This window comes from Sturnira hondurensis, unplaced genomic scaffold (assembly GCF_014824575.4).
Source record: "Sturnira hondurensis isolate 20B ecotype Veracruz unplaced genomic scaffold, ASM1482457v3 Scaffold0002597, whole genome shotgun sequence".
Taxonomy (NCBI): Eukaryota; Metazoa; Chordata; class Mammalia; order Chiroptera; family Phyllostomidae; genus Sturnira; species Sturnira hondurensis.
This window is the reverse complement of record NW_028075228.1, coordinates 2,025,530-2,049,342: the sequence shown is the minus strand read 5'-3', so window position 1 is coordinate 2,049,342 and position 23,813 is coordinate 2,025,530. Positions and strand designations below refer to the sequence as shown.

The 23,813-nt window shown below is 45.1% G+C and overlaps 1 protein-coding gene across 10 annotated transcripts in view; it reads left to right on the top strand.

The window, feature by feature from the left end:
- BANP (BTG3 associated nuclear protein) overlaps positions 1-23,813 on the top strand; it is a 144,869-nt gene that overhangs the window by 92,296 nt on the left and 28,760 nt on the right. For all 10 annotated transcript variants that reach the window (XM_037040210.1, XM_037040209.1, XM_037040208.1 and 7 more), the window contains one exon: positions 1,148-1,186. In XM_037040210.1, coding sequence (XP_036896105.1) covers positions 1,148-1,186 — 39 coding nt within the window. The remainder of the gene's footprint in view (positions 1-1,147; positions 1,187-23,813) is intronic.

Genomic DNA, 23,813 nt, shown 5'->3' with positions numbered 1-23,813 from the left:
GAGAGCAGCAGGCAGTGATTGAACTTGGAGGTGGTCCTGGAAGGCTTGAATGTCAAGGTTAGGGAACTGGAGGTGATGGGAGAGGAATCTTTCGGCTCACCCTAAAGTGGGTTGTATGTGAAATGTGCAGAGTGGTGCAGGAAACCCGCAGACTAAATGGGGTGTCTCATTGAAAACCAGGGAGGCTTCATTTTGAAAGGCACGGACAGGTGGGGGCCGGATGAACTGTTCAGGGGGTCACTGTAGAAGGCGTGGGCTCTCAATCAGAATGCTTAATTTCCTGTAGCCGTTTGAAAAGAAGGAAACTGCATATAATAGTAACAGGAAATAATACATATTTGTTTCTGTATTGTTTTTGTAAGAAAAAATCATTAGAGTATTTCTTGAATTTCAATATTTAAAATAAGTTTTGCCCCCTTTTTTCAGTTTTTGAAACTGACCCCTCTTGTCTAAATAATCCTGTATTTTTTGTTTCCAGTAGGAATTAAATGCAATGGAGTAGAATAAATTGCTGATAGTACTAATGATTACTTTGTAATAAGTTATAATATGCAATTGTCTTATCACAATAAAGTCTTACCTTACTCATTTAAAAATTAAGTAATTATTTTGTCAAAAGGAGGATGTCTATAGAGACATTTAGCAGAACCTACCAAGCTTAAGGCAATTGTTATTGTTTTTTTAAATAAGTGAAAATGACTTTCTAACTGGTGAGACCCCAGCAGGCCCGTGGTCTGGCTGATGGCATCGTGTCCTGCCAGTCACCCTGTGCGTGCTAATGCACTGTAACTGTACAAGGCGTCCCTGTGGGTGCACAGACCTCTCCGTGCCACTTTGGATTCTTGTGAGTCTAAAACTGTCTCAGAAAATTGGCAAAAAAATTACATTTGCTCTAGTGGTCAGGGGTATGATATATTTTGTTTTTTCTTTTTTGAGTTTGTTTGTTTTAGCAAGAAAAAATAGTAACCTGTAAACTCAGCTTAAATATTTTGTTTCAGGTATTTATTGCTGCAAGGGTTGAGTTTTGTAGAATTGGTATTAATGGTTTTGCAGATTATTCACTAATAACATGAGGAAGTTCCTGCCATTGCCTGCATCTTGAAGTCATTTTTGTCCTTTATCTCTCTTTTTTCCATTCATTTTGCAGGGCAATCTACAGATACACCACGTGGGACAGGATGGGCAGGTAAGTGCTCACCTGCTTTTACTTTAAGCTTGCTTGTCATGGTGGATCACCAGACATTGCATTGCCCAGGGGAGGAGTGGGGAGCACGGAGCCAGAAGGTGGTGCTGCATTAGTCCCAGGAAAGTAATGGCTTCAGTCGTGGTGGCTAAGGAGGTCCTGAAGGTTGTGGATGTGGGGACTGCAGGGCTCTGGGCTCCATCTGCTTCTTTGTGGGGTTTCGGCAGCTCTGTCTTATGGACAAAATCTCCCTGTCTGTTTATCACTGCTTTCTATAAAATGGACATGAATATTGTTGATGACAGTGTTTCTACAGTAGCTGTATACTAGAACAAGGGAGGTTTTGTTCATGAATATTGCTGTCACACTTTACTATATTTTTTCTAATCTCAAAAAGTAACTGAGACAGTCATTGAACAAACATACTTAATATGAATTGTCTTTACAAAGTGTGGAGTGATTTGCTTCCTAAGATCTAGTAAAATAGCTGGTGAATTCAAGAATTAAAAATTTCATGGCCTGCCCTGGCTGGTGTAGCTCAATGGATTGAGCACGGGCCTTCGAACCACACAATCGCGGTTCGATTCCCAGTCAGGGCATATGCCTGGGTTGCAGGCCAGTTCCCAGCAGGGGACTCACGAGAGGCAACCATACATTGATGTTTCTCTCCCTCTCTCCTTCCCTTCCCCTCTAAAGGTAAATAAATAAAATCTAAAAAAAAAAAAATTTCATGTCCTTTTAAAGAGTTCCTATTAAAGTGATGATTGTAACCCCTGAATAGTTGTGAAAACACATCTGAATGATATTCCTTTTTTGTAAAACGTATGAACCATAAACACAGAGCTTATTTATTGTCAAGGTGATAACACTGGTTATTCTCAAAATCAAGTGCACACTCCCCTTTAAAACACCTGTATTCCACTGTCGTTGGCAAGCGCCTGATGTCTGCCATGAACAGGTCGTGGAGAACAGGTCGTGTCCCTGGACTAGCAAGTGAAAGGGTAGTTCTGCCCCTTGGATTTTCTCTTGAACCCTCGGAGTAACTTGGGAGAATTGCAACAGACCTTAAAGCATTTACTAAAATTGGAGTGTCTTAGTTTTAAAGTTTCTTCTTGAGCATACACATGAGGTTTTAATCAGTGTCCTGAAGCGGTATTGGTATATAAATATAGCTGCTGTGGAAAAGAGCCAAAAAGCCACAGAAATGCAAAATTTTTAAAAAAACCCACACTTGTTTCTCTGTGCTGTCTCGGTGATAAAATTGTTGGTCGGGCCCAGGAGAAGTCAGCTGTCAGCAGTTTAGTTTGATGTTACTCTTGTCAGGCAAGAGATGTCCAGCCTGGGGCAGGAGAGCGTGGGTCACTGTCAGGAGTTTATCTCTTTGTTTTTGACAATTTAGTGGTTTGTATTCATACTGGGAGTGAAATTGGATTCTAATTGCAATGTCGTTAAGCTTTAATTGATGAGAAAAATAAGTTTGTTGCCTTTGATTTTTCCATTGTGTCTCTATTTCTGAGCAAAATTCCATTAGGGATTTTGAAATATAATCAGGTTTCCATACTATGTTACTGTGGTGTCACTGTGTTTATCAGGCAACAGCATTCCAAGTAAGTCTTGAAAGCAGAGAACCCAGTTTTGTGGACAGGTATAGCAGGCAAAGGAGCTCCGTCCACAGTTGTCAACTCAGGAAGGACTCCTAGAGTTTGCATCCAGAGAGGCACCTTCTGAAACTTCCCCAAACAGCAGTGCTGTCCCACTCTGCACACTCACCAAGTGCTGCTGCCTCACCTAAGTTCATGTTCATGCCTCATTGGCCTATTCACATGAGCAGTCGTGATTTACTGCTGATTTATGTCTGTTCAGGCACATCTTCCTCCAAGTTCCCACTAACTGTTTCTCTTAGCAACCTCTCTACAAAATATACAGAACTACTGCACTGATCACTTTCTTTTATTTTATTGTTATTCTGTTACAGTTGTCCCAATTTTCCCCCCTTTGCCCTCCTCCGCCCAGCCTACTCCCTCATTCCCAAAGTCCATGCCCACACCATTGTCCATGTCCATGTCCGTGGGTTATTCATACATGTTCTTTGACTAGTCCCTGCCCCTTCTTTCCACCGTTATCCCTTTCCCACCCCGCTTTGGCCACTGTCAGTCTGTTCCACATTTCCATGTCTCTGGTTTTATTTTGCTCGTTAGTTTATTTTGTTTATAAGACTCCTCTTATAAGTGAGATCGTATGGTATATGCCTTTTACTGAGTGGCTTATTTCACTTAGCATACTATTTTCTAATTCCATCCATGCTATTACAAAAGATAGGAGCTCCTTCTTTTTTTTCTGCTGGTAGCATTCCATTGTGTAAATGCACCACAGTTTTTTTAATTCACTCCCCTACTGGTGGGCACTTAGGCTGTTTCCAGCACTTGGCTATTGTAAATACTGCTGCTGTGAACATGGAGGTGCATAGGTTCTTTTGGATTGGTGATTCGGGATTCCTGGGGTAAGGATACTTACTTCCTGATGCTGGGGGCTGTTGAGCCCCTCCTCGCTTCTGTTCTTGTGATATGGTCATGGTTATCATGGGTGTTCTCATTTCTACTAAGATGTGTATCGCGGGTCTTGCTTGTGTTGGCTGAGTGTTTGCTAAGTCGGTGCAAAGCTCCTGTGAAAGCACTTCTCCCTGGTTCCTTGGGAAGGAAGTGTGCTGTGCTGATCGCTGCTGCTGCTGCTGCTGCTGTGATTTGTAAGGTCAACCCCTCAGCAAACTTTATTTCCAGGAGAGAAATCTGATGCCTTTACGTTGCGTTGAGTGTATTATACTACATTTACATAATCTTGTAACGTGGTTCTGGCACTGGACCATCCTTTTTGAGTCATATTTTCTTCAAATTAAATATCGAGAGATTCTAGTCCCATTCCATATAGGGGTGTGGCACCTGGCAGGTCCACGGTGGGTCCGATAAGAGCATATGAGTGCCTGGTTACTTTACAGACATGGGGGCTTAGAGCAGCTGTGTCCAGTGCTTCCCAGCCCTGGAAGGGATCTGGGAAGATGACCAACTTGCAGACCAGCAGAGAACCAGAGGTGGGAAGCCAAGGGATGGCCATGGTCACAGCAGGTTCGAGGCACTAGTGGGCCTTGTGGTGAGTTCAGGTGTTTCCTGTTCTCTTCCCTCCATTTTTGGCCTTGCACATTCTCCTGTAGTGATCATTCCTTGTCCTTCATCTAATCTGCTGGTTTTGGCCAGGTGGCCAAATTTGTTAGGGTTGAAATTAAGATGCCATAATTAATTCTGGCCTTGGGTTTTGGACCAGGACACCTCCTTGGAGAAAGATGCATGAGCCTGCAGCTTGTCCTTCAAATATTCACGTGCATTTGTGACTTTGTTCCTGGTGATTCTTATTGTTAAAAGTCACATTATTAAACAAGTTAAAACTGTGCTGACTTCTCTTGTCCCCAATCTGACCATAGGTACTATTGGAGTGTAGGTGACTTTTTATACCACTACATGCTACTGTCTACTTTCTTACTCTGTGAGTATTTTTAAATTAATCATTTACTGTGTGTCTCCGTGTCATCCTGCCAAGAAGGTTAGGAAGAGAAGGAGCCCTGTCCTGGAGGGTCAGTTGCAGCTGCTCTGTGCTGGGAGGTCCTGCTGGGAGTAGCCCTGGACATTGACCCAGCTAATGCCAGAAACAAGCCTTTCTCCATGGGGTCCTGCAGCCATGTTAGACCTAATGCACCTGAATCTCCCACTTACTCTCTGTCAGAGGAAGTTAGGGTTGTAGGGTAGTAGGCTTCCCCTCCCTGGGGAGGCTCTGTGATACTAGGCACTCAAACTAGGGGAAGGGGTGAGAGGTGAAGCACACTTTCAGGGATCTTGCCCTACTGGCCACGTCTGTGTACTCCCACAGTGCTATCTCCTGACACCCTTGTTTCGGCCACAGAGGAGGCCCAGCTTTGGGATGAGATATTGTTTGAAAGAGAGCCAGGTGGGTGGAAGAATTACGACTGGGGTCCAAGTCTTGCTTCAGTGCTACCACTCCCATCAGTGTGTCGTTTCCCTGCTTGGGTTTCCTCGACTCTGAAATGGGATCTGCTTCAGGAAGGTATGCCTTCACCAAGGGCAGAAGGCTGACCAGTGTCAGCCTGGCATCTGGTTGGCACCTGATGGATGCTCATTATACACCCAGGCATCTCCCTGGAGAGTGGGTGTGTTTGTCCAAACCTTCAGTGCAGGCAGGGTGTGGGGGTTGTGACTAGGTTCTGAAGAAAGATGTGTTTTATGCTGCACACTTAGAAAAGTAAGTTCTGTTCTGTTCTTGAATGATGTCACTGGACTGTGACCCTTAGAAATTCTAGGTGTAGATTCTGGCAGAGAACATCCCTTTAGAATGTGTATGTGGTGTGAGAGAGAGAGAGTTTAGAGACATTATTTAGAAAACGATATACTTGAAGCAGTATATGGGTATGGAAATATTCCATTTCTTCTTAAAATTATGCCATGAATGAACCTTTCAAAGAAGGCAGATCATCTGAACCTCATTACTGTGAAGCAATTTGGATTTGAACTTAGCTTTTTAAATGAATTAAAATTATTTGTTAAAGAAATGCCAAACATAATATAAACATGTTTTAGTAATCTTGAGGAGTGGTTAGCAAGTAGAATCTTGGATGGCAGGAGGCATTATGTTTGTGTTACTGAAAATCCCAGATTATGGCTCAGTGCTGCCAAGGTTTGGACTTGACTGGCATGGGACCGTGCAGGATGCTGGGGTGGAAAAAGGCTGAGGATGCTTGTTCTGATTCCACGGAGAAAACTGCCAGTCACATTTCTTACCAAACTTCCATTAGGCACAATGGACATCTTGGTCAAGGCAGCCTTTTCATGTGTCTCAGTGGTCTCCTTCTTTTTCCTGAACTAGGAAGTCAAGTTTAAACAGACATGAATAGAACAGTCTTCAAAGCATTCATGGTACTTGGACGGTCAAGGCCCAGAATTCAGTTCAGCCAAACTTTGGTGATTGTGTTTTCTCACCTTGCTCCTTTGTATGTTGAAAATACCTGTAAGATTATGTGGACATTTTAACCTTGGCAAAACGTTTTATAAAAACTTTAAATGAATAGAACCTGGCCCAATTTTGAGCATTGATGAAGAATGGTGAGGTTAAAAACATATTTCAGGAGTGACCCTTAAATTCTGATTAATTATACCTATGTTTGTATAACAGTGTTACTGTCCTTCAACTGGAACTTCTTCAGTCGTTGTCTAAAACATTTAAACACATGTCACATAGAGGTTTGCATTTTGCCGTCCAGGGTCTCCTTACCTCCCATATGGTGTCAGCCTGATGGTTCTGCTCCTCGTGACATAGGCTCTTCTTTAGGGGAAAGTGGAGATTCAAGCAAAAAGATGCACATCTTGAGGAGGGGAGGGGAAAATTTGCTTTCTGGAATGAGCACCTTTCCTGTGAGTAAATGTTCCAGGAAGCAGCGGCCTGTGCCTGTGGCACGGATGGGCAGTCGTGTGTGCTGCCCACCTCTGCCGTGTGGAAGGCAGGAGCTGAGGCGCTTGGTGGACATTGACGATGTTGCTACAAAGTCGAGCCCTTCCTGGGAAAATAAAGAGGATCCCTGAAACTCCTTCCAACTTTTAAGGTTTGGATTTGAGCCTCAAAAGTAGGGCCTGTGCACACAGTCCCGGAGAGTGTAGTGGATCAGCACCCAGACCTGGCATCAGGCACTCTCCTTCCCTCGTTAGGTGAGTTCAGGAAGGTCCTTGGTTGGCCCAGTGGTGTTCTCACACCCTGTGCTTTGCCAGAAGAGCTTTTTTGGGTGAGAAGGGGAAAACAGGTACAATTGCCCTCAGAGAAAGGGAGGGGAGGATGTGCAGAGCCTGGGGTGGCTTGCAGTCATGCTCTGTCTTTGTCCCACCTCCCCTGTGGGACAAGCAAAGCCACCTCTGTACAGTGAAGCCTGCACATTGTGGGGTCTGGTGAAATAAAGCACAGTGTGTATTGCTGTCCTGTGAGTCCTTGTGAGAGTGGAGAGGTGAGCACTGTGGGTGTGAGTCAGAGCCTGGCCCGAGCCAGGCTTCCTCGCTCTTTAGATCCCTGCTCTCCATGAGCACAGGTTAGGAAGCCTTCGGCACGTGGGGGCTGCCTGCTTTGGTGTTCTGAATGGAACAATGGTGGTACATACCAGCCCCTCCCACTCCCCTGCCTCTTCCCTGATATTGCTAAAACACTCACAACTGTTGTGTCCACAGAGGATTTCTGCTTAATTCAGAAGCCTTTAAAGCACCAATGACCTGATCTTGTAGTGCTTCAGGAATTCATTGCTAGTGTGCTTGGTGTACTTCGCAGTAATACACTGGAATGTTGGGTGTGAACATGCTTTCTCTTTACATGGCTAGGACTATGTGCTGTGATTATATAATTTCTAAGATACCTAAATTTGAGCCCAATTAGTAGCATCCCCAGGTGCTGGCAGAAGGAAATGGTGGTCTCAGAGGGCTAACCTGTAGGAAGATGAGGGGAACCTGACGGGTAATACTTCTAAACCATGAGAACAAAGACCACAGGGCAGATTCAGATGTAGTTAATCAGAGCACACATCAGCCTCTCAGAAATCACATGCAACTCAAACAGTTGACTTCAATTGAAGTGGTGAATTTTGGGTAAAAAATTCCCAAATTTTTATATGGAATATTTAGATACTCACTTTAGATAGCAAAAGGTACATCCATGCCTTGGTTTTGATGAATATGTTGTGATTGAACACTTGGCCAAGTCAAAATAATTTTCCAGAAGTATCTAATCAGTTGGAGAAACAGCTAAACAATTTGGTTCAGTTTAGGGGATTACATTGCAATTATAGAATTAAACATGGAAATAGATTGGGCAGAGATTAAATTTGAATAGTGGAGGAGAAATGTGGCCAAAAAGAGAGGCTGTTTATTCAGAAAATGTCCTCAGTGTCCAGCTGGCTTCCACAAAACAAAATGGAATATGAAAGTATAAAGTATCCAAGTTTACGTCTGTGTGACAGGTGAGGGAGGTGGCAGTTTTTGAAACTGTGAGCCGTGCCCTGCCCTGTGCTCTGCAGGGGGCTCTGTGGAGTCAGCATAGGACCCGGGCCTGGCTTTGGCACCACAGTGGAAGCAAGAGTGCTCTAAGGTCACACGCTTGGTGACATGAAGCTCCCAGCCACATGACTTCATATCAAAACCAGACATCTCCTGTAACTCATTTCAGTGATCTGAAGTGAAAATGCTTTATTTTCCCCTCTTACTTCTCTAAAGATAATTGTTTTCTTGGGGTTTTCGATTGCATAAGGCGTAGAAAATGTGTTCTTTTAATTAGAGCATCATGTAATACTCCTCAAATTAAGAACATTCTTCAGGAGAGAACGGGCATGTGGGCCTGGTTTCTGGTCCTTTGCCAGATGAGCGTTCCAGCCGCATTAACAAGGAATGTGCATCCTTCTCTTTGGGGTTAATTCAGATATTTCCGGCAAGATCCACCAGGAGAAATGCAGTTAGGCATAGACATGGCGCTTCGCAGTTAGTGTGTGCACTGCTTTTGTGGCCTCTGCTCTTGGAGATGGCCTTGAGCATTTGAGTTGCCAGTGAAACCAAGTAAGTGGTTTGTCTCCATTTTGTCCTGTAAGTGGGAGTGATGGTTGAATAGGAAGTTACTGTGTCCATAAAAATCGCAGACATTAATTGACATTGGCATTGCAGTACAGGGGGTTCTGGTTCTAAATCTGCCTGCGTGAGAACCAGTCATGAACAAGTCATGATTCAGTTGTAGAAAAGTACGAACCACCAGAAATCCATACATTTGTATACATTGTATAAGTATGGATGTATGTTTATTTTTTGTATTTTAAATTATTTGATAATAAGTTGCAGATGCTAAAGACTTTATTATAGAACTTGTAAGTACAAGGACCCTTCCCTACACAACTGGTTAATTGTCATTCTCATTTCAGTTACCTCTTGGTGTATTAACAAACCACCTCCAAACTGAGGGCTGAAGATGGTGACCATTCATTATTTTTCATGGCTCTGTAGGTTTATTTGACCCAGCAGGTGATTGCTCTGCTCCAGGTGGTGTCTCTGGGATCATCTGGAGTCATTTGAGGCTCAGCAGGCTGCCCTGTCCTGTCTGGGGGCTCACTCTCGGGGCTAAAGTGTGCTGGCCTACGGCGTGAGCTCAGCTGGAGTGACCACTGGAGTCCCTCAGGTCTCCACTGTGTAGGCTCCCTGTGTGGCCTGGGCCCTCACACTATTGTGGCAGGATTCCAAGGGGGGATGGAACCAGCATTTAAGAGCTAAGGCTGTGGGCCCTGCAAGCCCACATGGTGACTGTTTTCTTGGAGGGGTGGTGTGGGACATCCATGCAGGAATCATGAATTGGGAAGGAGGAGGTGTGAGGTTGCCTGCATCTCCCGCCGCCCATGCTGTGCCTGACATGACTTGACTCTGAGTTCTTTAAGACAGGGCCCTTGCCCTGCCCGAGTGCACATGAGGCACACGAGGAAGCATGGGCTGCTCTGGAATTCGGTGATGCTGAGGCAAGGCACCGCTGCACTTGGAGGGTAGACGTATTTTCACGTAGACAGTTGTTGGGAGAATCCTGTGCTGCAACTCCCCCCACCTCGAAATGACCTTCCCTGCTCAGGCTGGTGAGTTGGGGGTTAGTGTATCAATGCCAGTGTCATGGCCTCAGGCAGGTAGCAGTGCACCCATATGGCATAAAATCCACACTGAGAAAATTTATAAGATTAATTAACTTTACTTTGTTGAAGTAGCTTGGCTAATGATAAAATTAGTTACATTTTCATAATTATACATTGTTAATTGTTTAATCATAATTATTGGTATTCTCTTACAATTGTCCCAGTTTTTCCCCCTTTGCCCTCCTCTGCCCACCCCATCCCTGCTTCCACAGTCAATTCTCACACTGTTGTCTGTGTCCATGGGTCCTTCAGACATGTTCTTCGTCTATTTGGGTGACATTGGCTAATAAAATTACATAGGTTTCAGGTGTACAGTTCTATAATACATCATCTGTGTGTTGTATTGTGTGTTTACCTTACCATCCAAGTAATTATCAAACTGTTAAAAGTCTTGAAATTTTTTTGCTTTTAAAAAATTGGATTTTAAAAAATTTAGATTTATATAGTTTCTAAGATTCTTTTGCATTTTGCTCATCTTGTTTCTTTGGAGAGTTTAAGAAGACAAAGAGAAGCCCTAAACATTTGTGTGGCTAAGAAATAATGCTCCAAAAGCAGTCTGTTTATAGATAATTGGCAGCTGCTGCTGGCTGACCTCAAATTCCTCTTGAAGCACATGCTTGTGGCTCCTCTCTGTTTTCTGGGCTCTTTAACACCAAGGACAGGCACCCATTCCTGAGAGGGTGCTAGTACATTCATTGTTTTAGTTAATACTAAGTTGCTAACAAAGATCAAGCACAACCAAGAAGTCAGAGGTCCCTTTAACTTGGACGTAATGTATGAAGGTTCCCCATCGTATACAATTCCCTTCAGACACTAAACGGTGCCTTTCTTTCCAAACATCACAGGGAGTTTGCCATCTCCCTGAAGTGACTCAGGTATTCCTTTCTGGAGCAGGACATGGGCTTTCTCCTGTGGCATAATGTCTGGTAGTGTTCTGTAGAGGGGATGGGACACATTCAGGAACTAGGTAAGCGAAACTCTCCTTTTACACATGGGGACAGCAGGCAGTAGCTGTTCCAGGGTTGTGGAGGGAGGTGAAATCTGAGATGGATGCAGACCCCAATCCTCACGACTCCTGAAGCTCCAGACTAGCACCATGTATCTAGAATGTCATGATCACTATCTTGGACGTCACTGCCACCTCCACCATTGACTCAGACACTGGCCCGCAATGTCCAAGGGGTTATGGATAAGAGATACTCACATGCACTACTGAGTCCTGTGGAAGAAAAGGGTCGCGGCACAGCTACTCCCTCAAGGGGAGAGTGCTCCGACCCTTGCCCTGACAGATATTTATTTGGTTTCAATTTGCACAGGAATACAGGTAAAGTTCATCAATCATTGTCAGGCAGTAAGGATCAAACAATAGATAGCATACAGAGAACTATTAGGGCTTATCCTGAGTCAGGGTCTGTTAACTAAAGGGCTACAAAACTGGGAAACAAACTCATTTCCTGCTCGGACCCTTATCATTTAATTGAGGGTATTCTTAGCAAAGCAGGTTTTATAGGATTTTATGTATTCTTTCTTAGGCCTGATCGCCCTAGAGGAACACCCCCTCCTGTTTCCAGCACAGGGCTGCCCAACCTTCTGTCATTGTTTAAGGCTTAAGTCAAGCAGGGGAAGTAAGGCAGCCAAGAGATTAGGAGACTTCTTGCAGACATAATGAGGACTCAGGCTATGTCAGAACTGAGGAGCAGTGTCTATCACTTCCTTTTTCTGTAGCCCCCCAAGTCCTTCTCTGGGGCCTCCCCATGATCGTGCCTGTCTTAGGTCATTCCCCCATTGGGGAATCTTACCCGTCATTGGCTAACAACTGATCAGGCATTGGGGGCCAGTTATGAGTGAAGTAAAAGGAACAGAAGTGACGTTCTGCCAGGGAGATACGCATTGTCTCCTTAGTGGCTTATGGTCAAAGGTCACTCACTCAGCCTTAGCAATGGGTGGATTACAGCTTCTGAAACCAGGCAGGGCGGTTCCCAACATCTCCCCTTTTTTTGTTTTTGAAATCAATTGTAGCTGTTAAGCCTGTGAAACCTACTATTTGCTGTTTTTGAATGCGATCACAAGAAAACAACTGCCATATACATCATAAAGTGCAAATAAGGATTAAGACAAAGAGGAACCCAAGGGCTGCCATAACCCAAACTTGTGAATTCAGTCCATTGAAAAATATTGCAAATGCAGGGGAACGAACGACAAGAGTAACGGGTCTGGTTACACTTCAATCCTTGGGAGAATTAGCACAGACTTCAGGAAGTTACTCTAAAGATATGCAGTAAGTGCTCACTGCCTGAACTCAGGGTGAGAGAGTTCTAGCAAGAGCGAGTCACAAAGCAGCCTAGGTATAATGCAGGCCTGGTTTCCTACGGGAGAACTTCTTCATGGGTGTGGTCTTGTGCGCCACCATGCCCCCCACTGGTTGTCCACATGAGTGCTGGGCCACATTTCCACGTCTTGCATCATGGTTCCCTACACACCATCACCAAGGAGTCGAGTGAGTTTTTTGATTACTTTCAGCAGCGTTCTAATCTGTCTTCTCTACTTCCTTACTTCTCTACCTCTTCTGTTGAGACTGAGGTGTCAGTGTTTCCTTTGCCCAGCTCACAGGAGTTTTGGTTGGGAGTAAGGTACCTGAAGCTATGAAGTGTCCAAGAAAAGTAAGGGATAATTCTGTGGGAGCTGCTTCCTGCCTTGTTACAGTGTGCATTCAGCAGGTGCTTAGGTGTAGAGCAGAACCAGAAAGACGCACAGTGCTGTTAACAGATAGAGGCTGCATGCACGGTATAGAATTTGACTCCAGCAGATTGAGATTTAGTAAGATTTGAACACTGACTTTGTATCAGACTCTGTTACTAGGCAATATTATATCGAAATATTCAAATCTGGGTCAGTTATTTCTCAGTATCTGGAAGATTTCCGGCGACTTAGGAAATCTTGAAAGACTTGAGCTTTAGTCATGCTGCTTAGATCATAGATCATGGAGTGGTTTAACACTGTTGGGATTGGTGTGTACTCTGATACTGATAGGTTTTCTTTTCACAGTTGTAGCTAATGTCATCTAAAATGTGCATGAAAAGTTTATATGTGTCTGTAGGCTAATCCATGTCAGGTCACTTGATAATCAGGGAGATTCTGTGTGTATTCTGGTAAGCCCATCTTTGTAATAATGAATACACCATGCACGCACACAGTAGTATTAAAGTTAAGCAACACAGTGACAAATCCAGGCTGTTCTCCTTGTCTGCTTGTGAGATAACTTGACCAATATCCACCTAACAATGGCTTTGGCATTCTTTAAATTTGTAAACCTTTCTTGGCTTCTTTGGCATTTGTGTCCTGCCTTATGAATTGCTTAAAAGGTAAATTTTAGTAGCTTTCAGAATTTTTTCCATGAAATGAGGCCTTCTAAACCCAGCTGGGAAAAAGATTTGGAGAAATGAGAAGTGGCCAACATTTTATGTGTAGAACTTTTTTGGAGTGTGTGTGGGGGTGGGTGGGTGTGTGCAGGATGTGTGTGTGCAGGATGTGTGTGTGCATGCATGCACATGTCGGGTGCCTTTGTCTGTAGCAGTAAAATATTTCTGTATTTCTGGGAGACTTTAATCCACTTTTAATGGTTTATCACACTGAAGAGAACAATGTGAGCCTCCCAAATGGTATATGCTAATCACTTCACTTCTATTAAAAATGTTCCTTCCCTTCAAGAAAATATGTTCCTGCATCGTATGCCAAAACGCAAACAGAAATCTTGGAGAACCTAAGTAGCTCAGGGAATTCATCCCTATGAAAGAGTCTTCCATACCAGAAATGGTAGAAGAGATCATTTAAGCCATTAAAGGCCAGAACAGAGTGAGTTTGGTGTTGAGTAGTTCCAAAAAACATCCTAGAAAAGTCACAAAACAACTGTGGGTCTCCTGCTGTCTGGACGAGGAGCCTGGCCTTCTGGCAACCCTGGGCTGGACGGGGCAGTGTGGGTTCATCACCCTATCTGAGGCAGCTGGCCTGGATGGACCAATGGGCCCACAGAATTCCCTGCTGCTGGCTCTAGCTTTTCAGGAATCCTTTTGGTCCCCCCCCAGAGGCTTGTTCTGTGAAGCAAAAGGGGACCAGATGCCAGTGGGCACAGAGGACCCGAGAATTCACTGTGCGTAGCTTTTTGGTCTCTTCTGAGCAGTGTGGACTTTTATGCTCAGGTGATGATTGGTTGGTAACACTGATGAGTCCCCTTAGGCCTGTTTTGTCCCTGTGGTTGTAAGGGACATGACTGTTTCAGGTCGGGAAATATCAGGAAAAAGCTGAAAAATAGTTTTGGCTGAGCAGGGTGTTATAGTGATTTTTAGAGAGAAGTTAGATGAAATGATCAGTTAAATGTATATTTTCAGAATTAGGTAGTTGAAATGATGATTCTTTGAAGGGGCTCTTATTAGTGTAGGCTGAATTAGCTTTATAGCAAGGGTATCAAACTCATTTTCACTGGGGGCCACATCAGCCTCGCAGTTGCTTTTGAAGGGCTGCATGTAATTTTAGGACTGTGTAGATGTGACTACTCTTTAACTAGGGGCAAGGAGCTTGGCACTGCAGCCGGGCAGAAACAAGGTGCCAGGCCGTATAAAACAAGGTGGAGGGCCAGATTCGACCCACGGGCCTTGTGTTTGCCACCTGTGCCCTATAGTGAAACGCCAAACAGGAGTTCCAGTGATTTGGACACATGGCATGCTGGTCACTGTGCTCACGGCCACCCTGGGCCCCTTCGGTTGAGTTCCACATCAGACTTCTGACTTGAGATAGTCAAAGGAGGGGTGGCAGGGCTTAAAATTCTAGAATCTCTTTTTGATCAATTTATTATTGTCAAATATGTGTTTAAAGGTTAAGTAGTTTTAATACTGTTAAATCTGATTTTTATTCATTTTTATTTTACACATACCTGGGGTAGTACCAAATTATTAATACTTAATGATGGATGAATGAATACAATAGTAGTGATTGCAAATTAGCACTTAGTTAATTGTGAGATACACGGGTTAATTGAGGACATTTTGAAATACTTCTCTTTTTAAGCCATTAAAAATGTAATATAGGCCCTGGCTGGTGTAGCTCAGTGGATTGAGCGTGGGCCTGTGAACCACACGATCGTGGTTCAATTCCCAGTCAGGGCACATGCGTGGGTTGCAGGCCAGTTCCCAGCAGGGGACGCATGAGAAGCAATTGATATTTCTCTCCTTCTTTCCTTCCTTTCCCTTCTAAAGATAAATAAATAAAATCTTTAAAAAAATACTAAAAATGTAGTATAGAGTCAGGGGACTTCCAGCCAAGATGGAGGCATAGGTGGAAACACTGTGCCTCCTCGCACAACCAAGTTTAAAGACAACAAAGTTTTAGTAACAAAAATGCAGGCAAAACACAGAAAATTGAACTGTAGGGAAGTCTGACAACAACAAACCATTCAGCCAGACCGGTAAGAGGGGCGGAGTCAGCGGCTGGCGGAGCTGGGTCACGCAGGAAAAATCTGCCTGACCGACCCAGGAGCGCAGGCGGCAGTTGGCAGACCCCAGGCGTGGGATGGCAACAGGCGGACCCAGTGAGGGCGCAAAGCGGCTGGCTGACCGCGGTCACACATTCACACTTAGATAAACCAGGCAAAGGAGCGAGCAGTGAGACAGACTGCACAAACCAGGGCCCCAGCGATGGGAATTAAAGCCTAAAAGCACCAATTGGAAAAACTTTCGGGGTCGAGGTGCCAGGAGAGGCTCCCAGGCTCACAGAGAGTTTGTTGGAGAGACCTACAGGGTCCTGGAGGGTGCATAGGCCCACACACCCGGGAGCCGGCACCAGGGGGGCCCGGTTTGCTTGCGGGAAGCAGTAGAGGGGACTGAAATCTGAGAGAGAGCATAAAAAATGCCATTGCCCCTCTCTGACCCCATCCCCACATAAAGCATCACAACCTAGCGACTGGGGCGCCCTGCCCTGGTGAACACCTAAGGCTCTGCCCCTCATACATAACAGGCGTGAACAGACCAAAACATTATGGCTTGAGAAGAACAACTCAAAGTCCCAGAGCCAATACTGTTAAGCGACCAAGAGATAGCTAACCTATCAGATGCACAGTTCAAAATACTGATGATCAGGATGCTCACAGAACTGGTTGATTTTAGTCACAAATTAGGGGAACAAATGAAGGCTAAACTAATTGAAATGAAGGGAAATGCACAGGAAACCAATAGTGATGGAAAGGAAACTGGGACTCAGATCAAGGGAGTGGACCAGAAGGAAGAAAGAAATGACCAAACAGAAAAGAATGAAGAAATAAGAATTCAAAATAAAGGGAGGAGAGGCTTAGGAACCTCCAGGACATCTTTAAACATTCCAACATCTGGATTATAGGGGTACCAAAAGGAGAAGAGGAAGAGCAAGTAGAAAACACATTTGAACAAATAATAAAGGAGAACTTCCCCAATCTGGCAAAGGCAGTAGACTTCCAGGAAATCCAGGAAGCTCAGAGAGTCCCAAAGAAGTTGGACCCAAGAAGGAACACACCAAGGCACATCATAATTACATTAGTCCTAAAAGCTGCAAGAGATAAGGGGACAGTCACCTACCAAGGAGTTCCCATCAGACTGTCAGCTGATTTCTCAAAAGAGACCTTACAGGCAAGAAGGGGCTGGAAAGAAGTATTCCAAGTCATGAAATCCAAAGACCTACATCCAAGATTTCTGTATCCAGCAAAGCTTTCATTTAGAATGGAAGGGCAGATGAGGTGCTTTTCAGATAAGGTCAGATTTAAGGAGTTCATCATCACCAAGCCCTTATTATATGAAAAGTTAAAGGGACTTATCTAAGAAAAAGAAGATAAAAATATGAACAGTGAAAGGACAGCAAACTCACAGTTGTTAACAACCACACCCAAAACAAAAGCAAACTAAGAGGACAGTTAGATCGGGAATGGAACCATAGAAATGAAGATCACATGGAGGGTTAGCAACAGGGGAGTGGGAGGAGGGGGGGAGAAGGTACAGAGAATAAGTAGCATAGACGGTAGGTAGAAAATAGGCAGGGGCCTGGGCAAGGATAGTATGGGAAATATAGAATCTAAAGAACTTGTGACATACGGACATAAATGAGGGGGGGATGGTGGGGGAGGGGTGTGCAGGGTGGAGGGGAGTGAAGGGGGGATGGGACAACTGTAATGGTATAATTAATAAAATATATTTTTAAAATGTAGCATGTATTAATAGTTTTAATCATGAATAATTACCTGGAAATGTATATAAGAGTACTTATTTAAAGCTTATAGCTTAATAACCTGAAAAATTGTAGTTCCTCAGTAATTCTAATTTTCTTTTTAGTGGGATTCAAGTTGTTGAACTTGTTCTGTATAGGGAAGTTTTGGTGATTTCTTTGGGCTTTTCTGAAACTTTCTGTCACCGTCTTTTAAATGTGTCTGTGTTGCCTGCTAGCAGGACTTCTGTCATAGGATGGAACTGTCACCTGCTTGGGTGGGCAGCCTGAGCCCATGTCTGGGGCCAGACCAGTGTATCTGTTGGTTTGAGTGGCTATGCAGAGCATCTGATTAACATATAAAGTATTCTTTAGACCCCAGAATTCTATTCTATAAGCCATCGGAGCAGTTGCTATCTGTTGAAAGGAAGCAAAGTTACCACTTCTGCACCAAAAACTTAGTTTCTGAACTTCTGATTTGTGGAGAGTGGAGGTGGGTGGGAGGTGAAGTTGCAGAAGCAGGAATGTACCTGTCGTTAGCTCCAAATGTCTCACTTCCTTTTAGACAGACATTGGGACATTTCACTGGGACATTTTATACCTATTCTGAGGAGTCCTTGGCTTTTCCCTTAGGCAAATTCTACAAGCTCCAGCTGGTACACATTTATGAAACCTGGCAGATTGTTCTTCCTGCCCCTCACTGTGGTTCTGTTTGAACTCTGGTGGTTCCATTCCTAAAAGAAAGCATAGATAATGGAGAAAACTCAAGGGAGTCAGGGCTGGCAAGGGCACTGTAATTTGCAGTGTGTCCAGTGCTGCTGGTCCATGGTCTGCAGATTTCAGGAGTACATTGCCTTCATCGCAGGGCACTGAGCGTGGAGTAATTGAGGCCATCAGAGGAACCACCTGCTGGACAGTCCAGTGGCAAGAGGCATGAAGAGTGGGGCCAGCAGTGTTCTGAGTTCTCACAGACAAGAAGACACCAGTGAGCTGGGCTGAAGTCTCACTGAGCCCCTGAAACATTCAATGGCAATTACTGCAGAAGGAAAAAAACTTCAAGCACAGTGTAATTCCCCACTTTTACTCACTTTGAGAGTGAGCTGCTAAAGGGACTATTAAAATCACTGTGTGTTTACAAGGAATCCTTCATGGAAAAACCATGGACCCAGTCTGATCGGGGTCCCTGCTTGAATTGTGAAAGCTGCTGCTCTAACAGTGTGTTGAAATGGCTAAAACAGTCCTGTGCTGTTTAATTCACTCGCTAAGCTGGGGGAAACTGGAGGACATGAGGACCAAATCCCTATCTTTCTCATCAGGAGCCTGCAATCCGTGGGCATTTTCACAAAGACAGGTTTACAGAGGAGCCTACAGTGCTCTGTCTACATAAGGAGTTATGAGAGATTTGGCACAGTCCATAGCAGAACCAGTGTCAATGCTAGTATTATGACATTTTATGTAATTCCAGAGCAGAGGTCAATTTCTGATCAAGTAACATACCAAAGAGTCAGGGTGCTTCCCCTTATTCTGAGCAGCTGGAAGGTTCTGCGTTTCTTCTCGCAGGGGTAATTAATTTGCAAATATTTGATAAGATTTACTACCATCTTCCTTGACATTTTCTCTAGGATTTTCAGTCCAAAAATGAAATGAAGTATGTGTGATGCCACTGAGTTTGGATTGAAGAGAAAGTGTGGTATCTCAGACAATCTCACACCTATCTGAGACAGGCGTGTGTGGTGGGGGGTAAGAGAGACAGGGAGAGGGGCGATTAGGAACACATTGAACTGATAGCTGCTCTGTGCATAATAAACATACAGGGCATGCCGATAACTTAGGAACACTTTTTATGTGTACACAAATACAGTCACTTGTTAAAATTCAGGCCATTGTTTTACATTGACTCCCAAAGTAAAACAAACAAAAAATTTATAAAGTGACCCAGACCGATTTTTAATTCTGCCTCTTCATCCGCCCCTTTGTGCTATTGCTTTCTTTCAACAACTGTTCTCATTTAATGTTCCTAAGTCATCAGGTGTGTGCATGACACCCAAAGGCTTGCACTTGGTATTAGGGACAGTCTTTAGAAAGAAGCCCTGAGCCTGCTATTGAAAGTTGGTCTAAGCTCTGAGGATGGTGTTCCTGCTAGTAAAAGATGAAAATGGATTTGTGCCGAAGATTTTGAAATGGAAGCCCTTAGAATAGTGATAGTGTGGGCCAACAAGCCAGTCCTGGATGCTCCTGTCCATCAGTGGATGCATCATCGAGAGTGGGGCAAGCAGGGACCGAGCAGTGAGCCGAGAACCCTCCTAGGTCACACGCCACTGGTGGTCCATAGCATTTAAAGGCAGTCAGGTAAACTGGGCCCAGTTAATGGAAGGTTTGCTGAAACAGTATAGAAAAAAATGTGGATCCTTAAAAATAGGTCTTCGTGGTGTTAACAGTTGGCAAGTCTTTTTGAGAGAGCTATCTTCCATTTGGGATGATGCTTTGTTGGCACCTGAGTGGGATTCCCAGAAGCCCCTCCAGAGGGGAGGGTACACCAAGGCCAGATACTCTGTGACTGGCAGGTGTTGAGACAGGTCAGCCAGGAGGAAACTGAGTGAAGGGCTGGAGGCTGTTTTCTTTCCAAATGCTGAAATGTAGAGGATTTAGCGTAAATATTATAATTTTCTTTGTTTTAAAGGGAAATTATTTTTAAAGTCAAATGGGGCTCTTGAGGTTTCTGAGTTGTATGCTTTGCTGTGTAATCATTCCTTTCACTTTTTTCTGACGCATCTCAGTCACACACAAGGGGTTGGCTCCAGCTGCCTGGTGCAATGGAAGCAGCCAGGAGGAGTTGCCGCAACTGCATTCAAAGCCTCTTCTGTGTGGTTCTGCTTTTACTGGCCTGTGATTCCAGGCACATAAGTTAGCCACTGAGGCCCCGTTTCCTCCTGGCAGAGTGGAGCTAATGATAATAAACAAGATGGCATCTGCGCCGAATGTGCAGTGTGTGGCCTCAGCCCCAGGTCCCCAGCCAGTCCCACTGCTCCCATGTAAACTCACTGGCCCGGGGAGTCCTGCCCATCATCAGGGCTTTGGGTCCGTATCAGCTCATCTTCAGGCCGAATGGTGATTGACAGGGGCTTTTCTAATGAAAACTACTACAGTAGCTTCTCTGTGTCCTGACACTTGCAGCCGTCAGCAGTAGCCAGGACGTCCCCCAGAGAGACACACTGTGTGGTGGAGCAGGATGCAGGGTCATCCCAGTTGTTTGCTTCTTTTGTATGAGCCCTTGTTCTCCTGACTCAGTCTTCTCTAGGCTCCCTCACCCACTGGCTTCCCTCTTGTGCTTGGCCAATGAAGGGTGCAGGAAGAGGGAATTCCAAGCTCCAGGTCTTTATTGTGCTGATTGGCCCCAGGCCCTGGCCTGGCTGCACCCTCACCCCCCAAACAGCTTGAACTTGTAGCTTAAACTCCATATCTGCCAAATGGTGTTTCTGAGATGGAATCACCTTCAGGACAGTTTCTCCTCCCTCCCTCCTTTTTTCCGCCTCTCACTTGGAGTTATTGTGGTGGTAGTTTCTCATTTCCAGTGCGTGAGTGATAGCCTGAACACAGCCCCATGCTGGGTGTGATATAGAAGCACACTATAAAGTGTGAGCTCGTTCTTCACAAGCAGCCCACACTTTCCTCGCCAAAGGTGGCCCACCATTTATTGAATATAAAGTGTTGCTTTTTGAGTGTTTTTCATTAGGACAAAGTGTAAAGAAATTTTTTTACACGTGAAGTTGATCATTTGCATCATTTCTGGCTCCTGGTGTCATTTATCTGACCTCAGAGTGGCGTGCCTTGAGCGTACTATGCAGTGAGAGCGAGCAAGCAGTTGTCACATTCAAACCAGGCTTTTCTGTGTTGGCCAAAGTGTTTGCAAATGGCATGTTGTGCTTTAAGCAGTGCAAACGACTCCTGGTTCCATCTGAACGGCACACCAAGGGGAGAGAAAAGGATGCTGGTTTGGTTCCTGCTAAGGTGTTCAAGGTTGGGAACCCTTCAGAGGCTGGGGCACACTAAAAGGCTGTGTCCTTGCCTGTCTTACATTTTCCACTTTCTGAACCCCAGAGTCAGAGACACAGTCTCTCAGTGTCAAGGAGCTGAGGTGAATGCGCTGTGAGCTCTCCCAGTGCTCTCAGAGAAACGACCCATGGTGCCAGGAGTCCGGGGACTCGCCACCTAAGGGATTTGCCTAAGGGATTCTTCCTAAGCTGAACATGAAATGTATATACACTAGTGCTTTTCGAACCATTGAAGATAACAGCATGTGTGTGTAAGAATGTCCCTTCATTTAAAAGTCCTACAAAAATTAACAGTGGGTTTCGAACTGAAGACTACTAGAGATGCCTTTTGGTTCATTAGCAGATTTTTTCTTTCATAGCGACCTGTCCTTCCAGCCATCTCCAAACTGGCCCAGAGTGCCTAGATTGGTCTCTCCCTGAGCTGGGCCCTTTTGGGGATTAAATAGTTCTTGAAACTTCCTCTCCTAAGCATATCTGTTCCACTTCATTAGAAGGAAGATGAAATTGTTTATCGACCGTTACCCTCCGTCTGAGTTCTGGCAGGTATAAATGAGGGATTAAACAATAGACACGTATTGCTCCAGTCTGGGGGCTGGACGTTGGAGATGAGGGTGCTGGCAGTCAGGTTCTTGGGGTGACCCTCTGTCCCTGGTAGTGTCCTCCCATGGCTTTCCTTGGTGTGTGCATGGAGAGGGCACTAATCCCATCATAGGGACCCCACCCTCATGGCCTCATCTAATCCTAATCACCTGCCAAAGGTCCCACCTCCAAACACCATCACTTCGGGGAATTAGAGCTTCAATGTGTGAACTTAGTGGTGGGGGGTGGGGGGGTCACAAACATTTAGTCCAGAGTACTGTGTCTATTCCTAGAAAGGATTTGGGACACTGTGACTGAGCTCTGCTATGCAGAAAGGGATTTGGGCCTGAAAATATTTGTGGTTTCTTGGTTCTAGATATTTGGACCAGACAGTACTCTCACTGTGTCTTACCTCAACATGGAATTTTCTGAGACATTGCCTCCTGGAGAGTTCTTGGCCCCAGGTGGAGTTACATCCCAGTGGCCATTTGCATGGTGGGTCTTGGTGAGGGGACTGAGTGGTCACAACAAGAGTTGTTCCTACCCAGCATTGATACAGGCAAATGACACATTGTTAGCGTGTGGGAGGAGGTGCCTCTTGTCCTGCAGGTTAATTAGAAATCATTCTGAAGGTGGCCAGTTCTTCTCAATAGGAAATTGGAATCTGTCTTTTTAAGAGACCATCAGCTTGTATATTCTAAATTTTTGGCAGCTTCTTAGGATGGTCTTTAAGCAACAGGAGCAGCTTAAGATTCATGCTAATGTCTGGATGCTCTTGTCTGCAGTCCTCCCCTACTGTGTTCTTATCTGTGTGTCTTGCCAGGTGTCGTCATTTTTGTACTGGCTGTGTTTGGTTCAGGAACTACTGGATCCAGCACAGACCTGCTCCCATCTCTCTCAGGGTGTCCAGGGAGCCAAAGGCCTGCAATTTGGAAGAGGACTGTTGGTTGCTCCTTTGAAAGGGCTGAGGGGCAAACTAGAGACCTACCTGTGAGGAGCTGATAAATGTTAGGGAGAGGAGAGGAGCTGTCAGGATGTTCTCAGGAAGCAAAAGGCCTGAACCTTTGTCACCTCGAAACAGTTGACCAGGTGGCCCTGGGTATGGAGTTACTGTATTCTAGCTGAGGGCCTGAAAGTGTGAAGACTGCTCCTGGGCCATCATCCCAACACCAGGACTCCTACTGGGCCACCAGGACTCCTACTGGGCCACCAGGACTCCTCCTGGGCCACCAGGGCACCACTCCCTCCAAAGGCTCTAGGGGAGGATCCTTCCTTGTTCCTTCCAGCTCCTGGGGGCCTTTGACAGTCCTTGGCTTGTGGGTGCGTCACTCAACCTCTACCTCTCTGTTCCCATGGCATTCTCCTTTCTGTGTCTGTGTCCAAATTCCCCCCTTCTTATAAGGATACTTTTCATTGGATTAGGGCTATCTTGCCCTAATTGTGACCTCATCTTTTGCATCCAAGATCCTACTTCAAATAAGTTCACATTATAGATTCCAGAGGTTAGGACTTGGAGATACCTTGGGGGAGACAAATGATCCCACTACCTCTCCCCCACCCCCGCCCCCCGTCATTGGCAAAATGTTGGCTTTCCACCCCACGTCGGACCCACATCCCACATCCCACATCCATGTGTGATAAACCCAAGCTCTGCACCATGACACAAGCTGTCTGTGAAGCGTTGTGGGTGTGGTGATATTCTGGGTGCTGTGGGGCTTTTTGTCGGAGGTCTTTGTGCCCTCTCTGTCTCCATGTCCCTCCCAGAACCTCTTGCTCATGGTCTGATGTGCACACAGGTGCCTACAGGAAAGTATGCTTGATAGTGGGCAGGTGTTTCTGCATCTCCTGATGCACTGAGGGCAGGCCTGGAAATGGAGTCGCCTCTAGAACTGGTGCCTTGAAGGGGGAGAAGTGCTGTCCTCACCACAAAGGCCCTTTGTGGTGAGGACAGAGATACGGTGGCACCTCCCGAGACTTTGTCTACTTGGTGTGTAATGGTCTTACTATTAGGAAGTAATAGTGATAGTTCTACTGT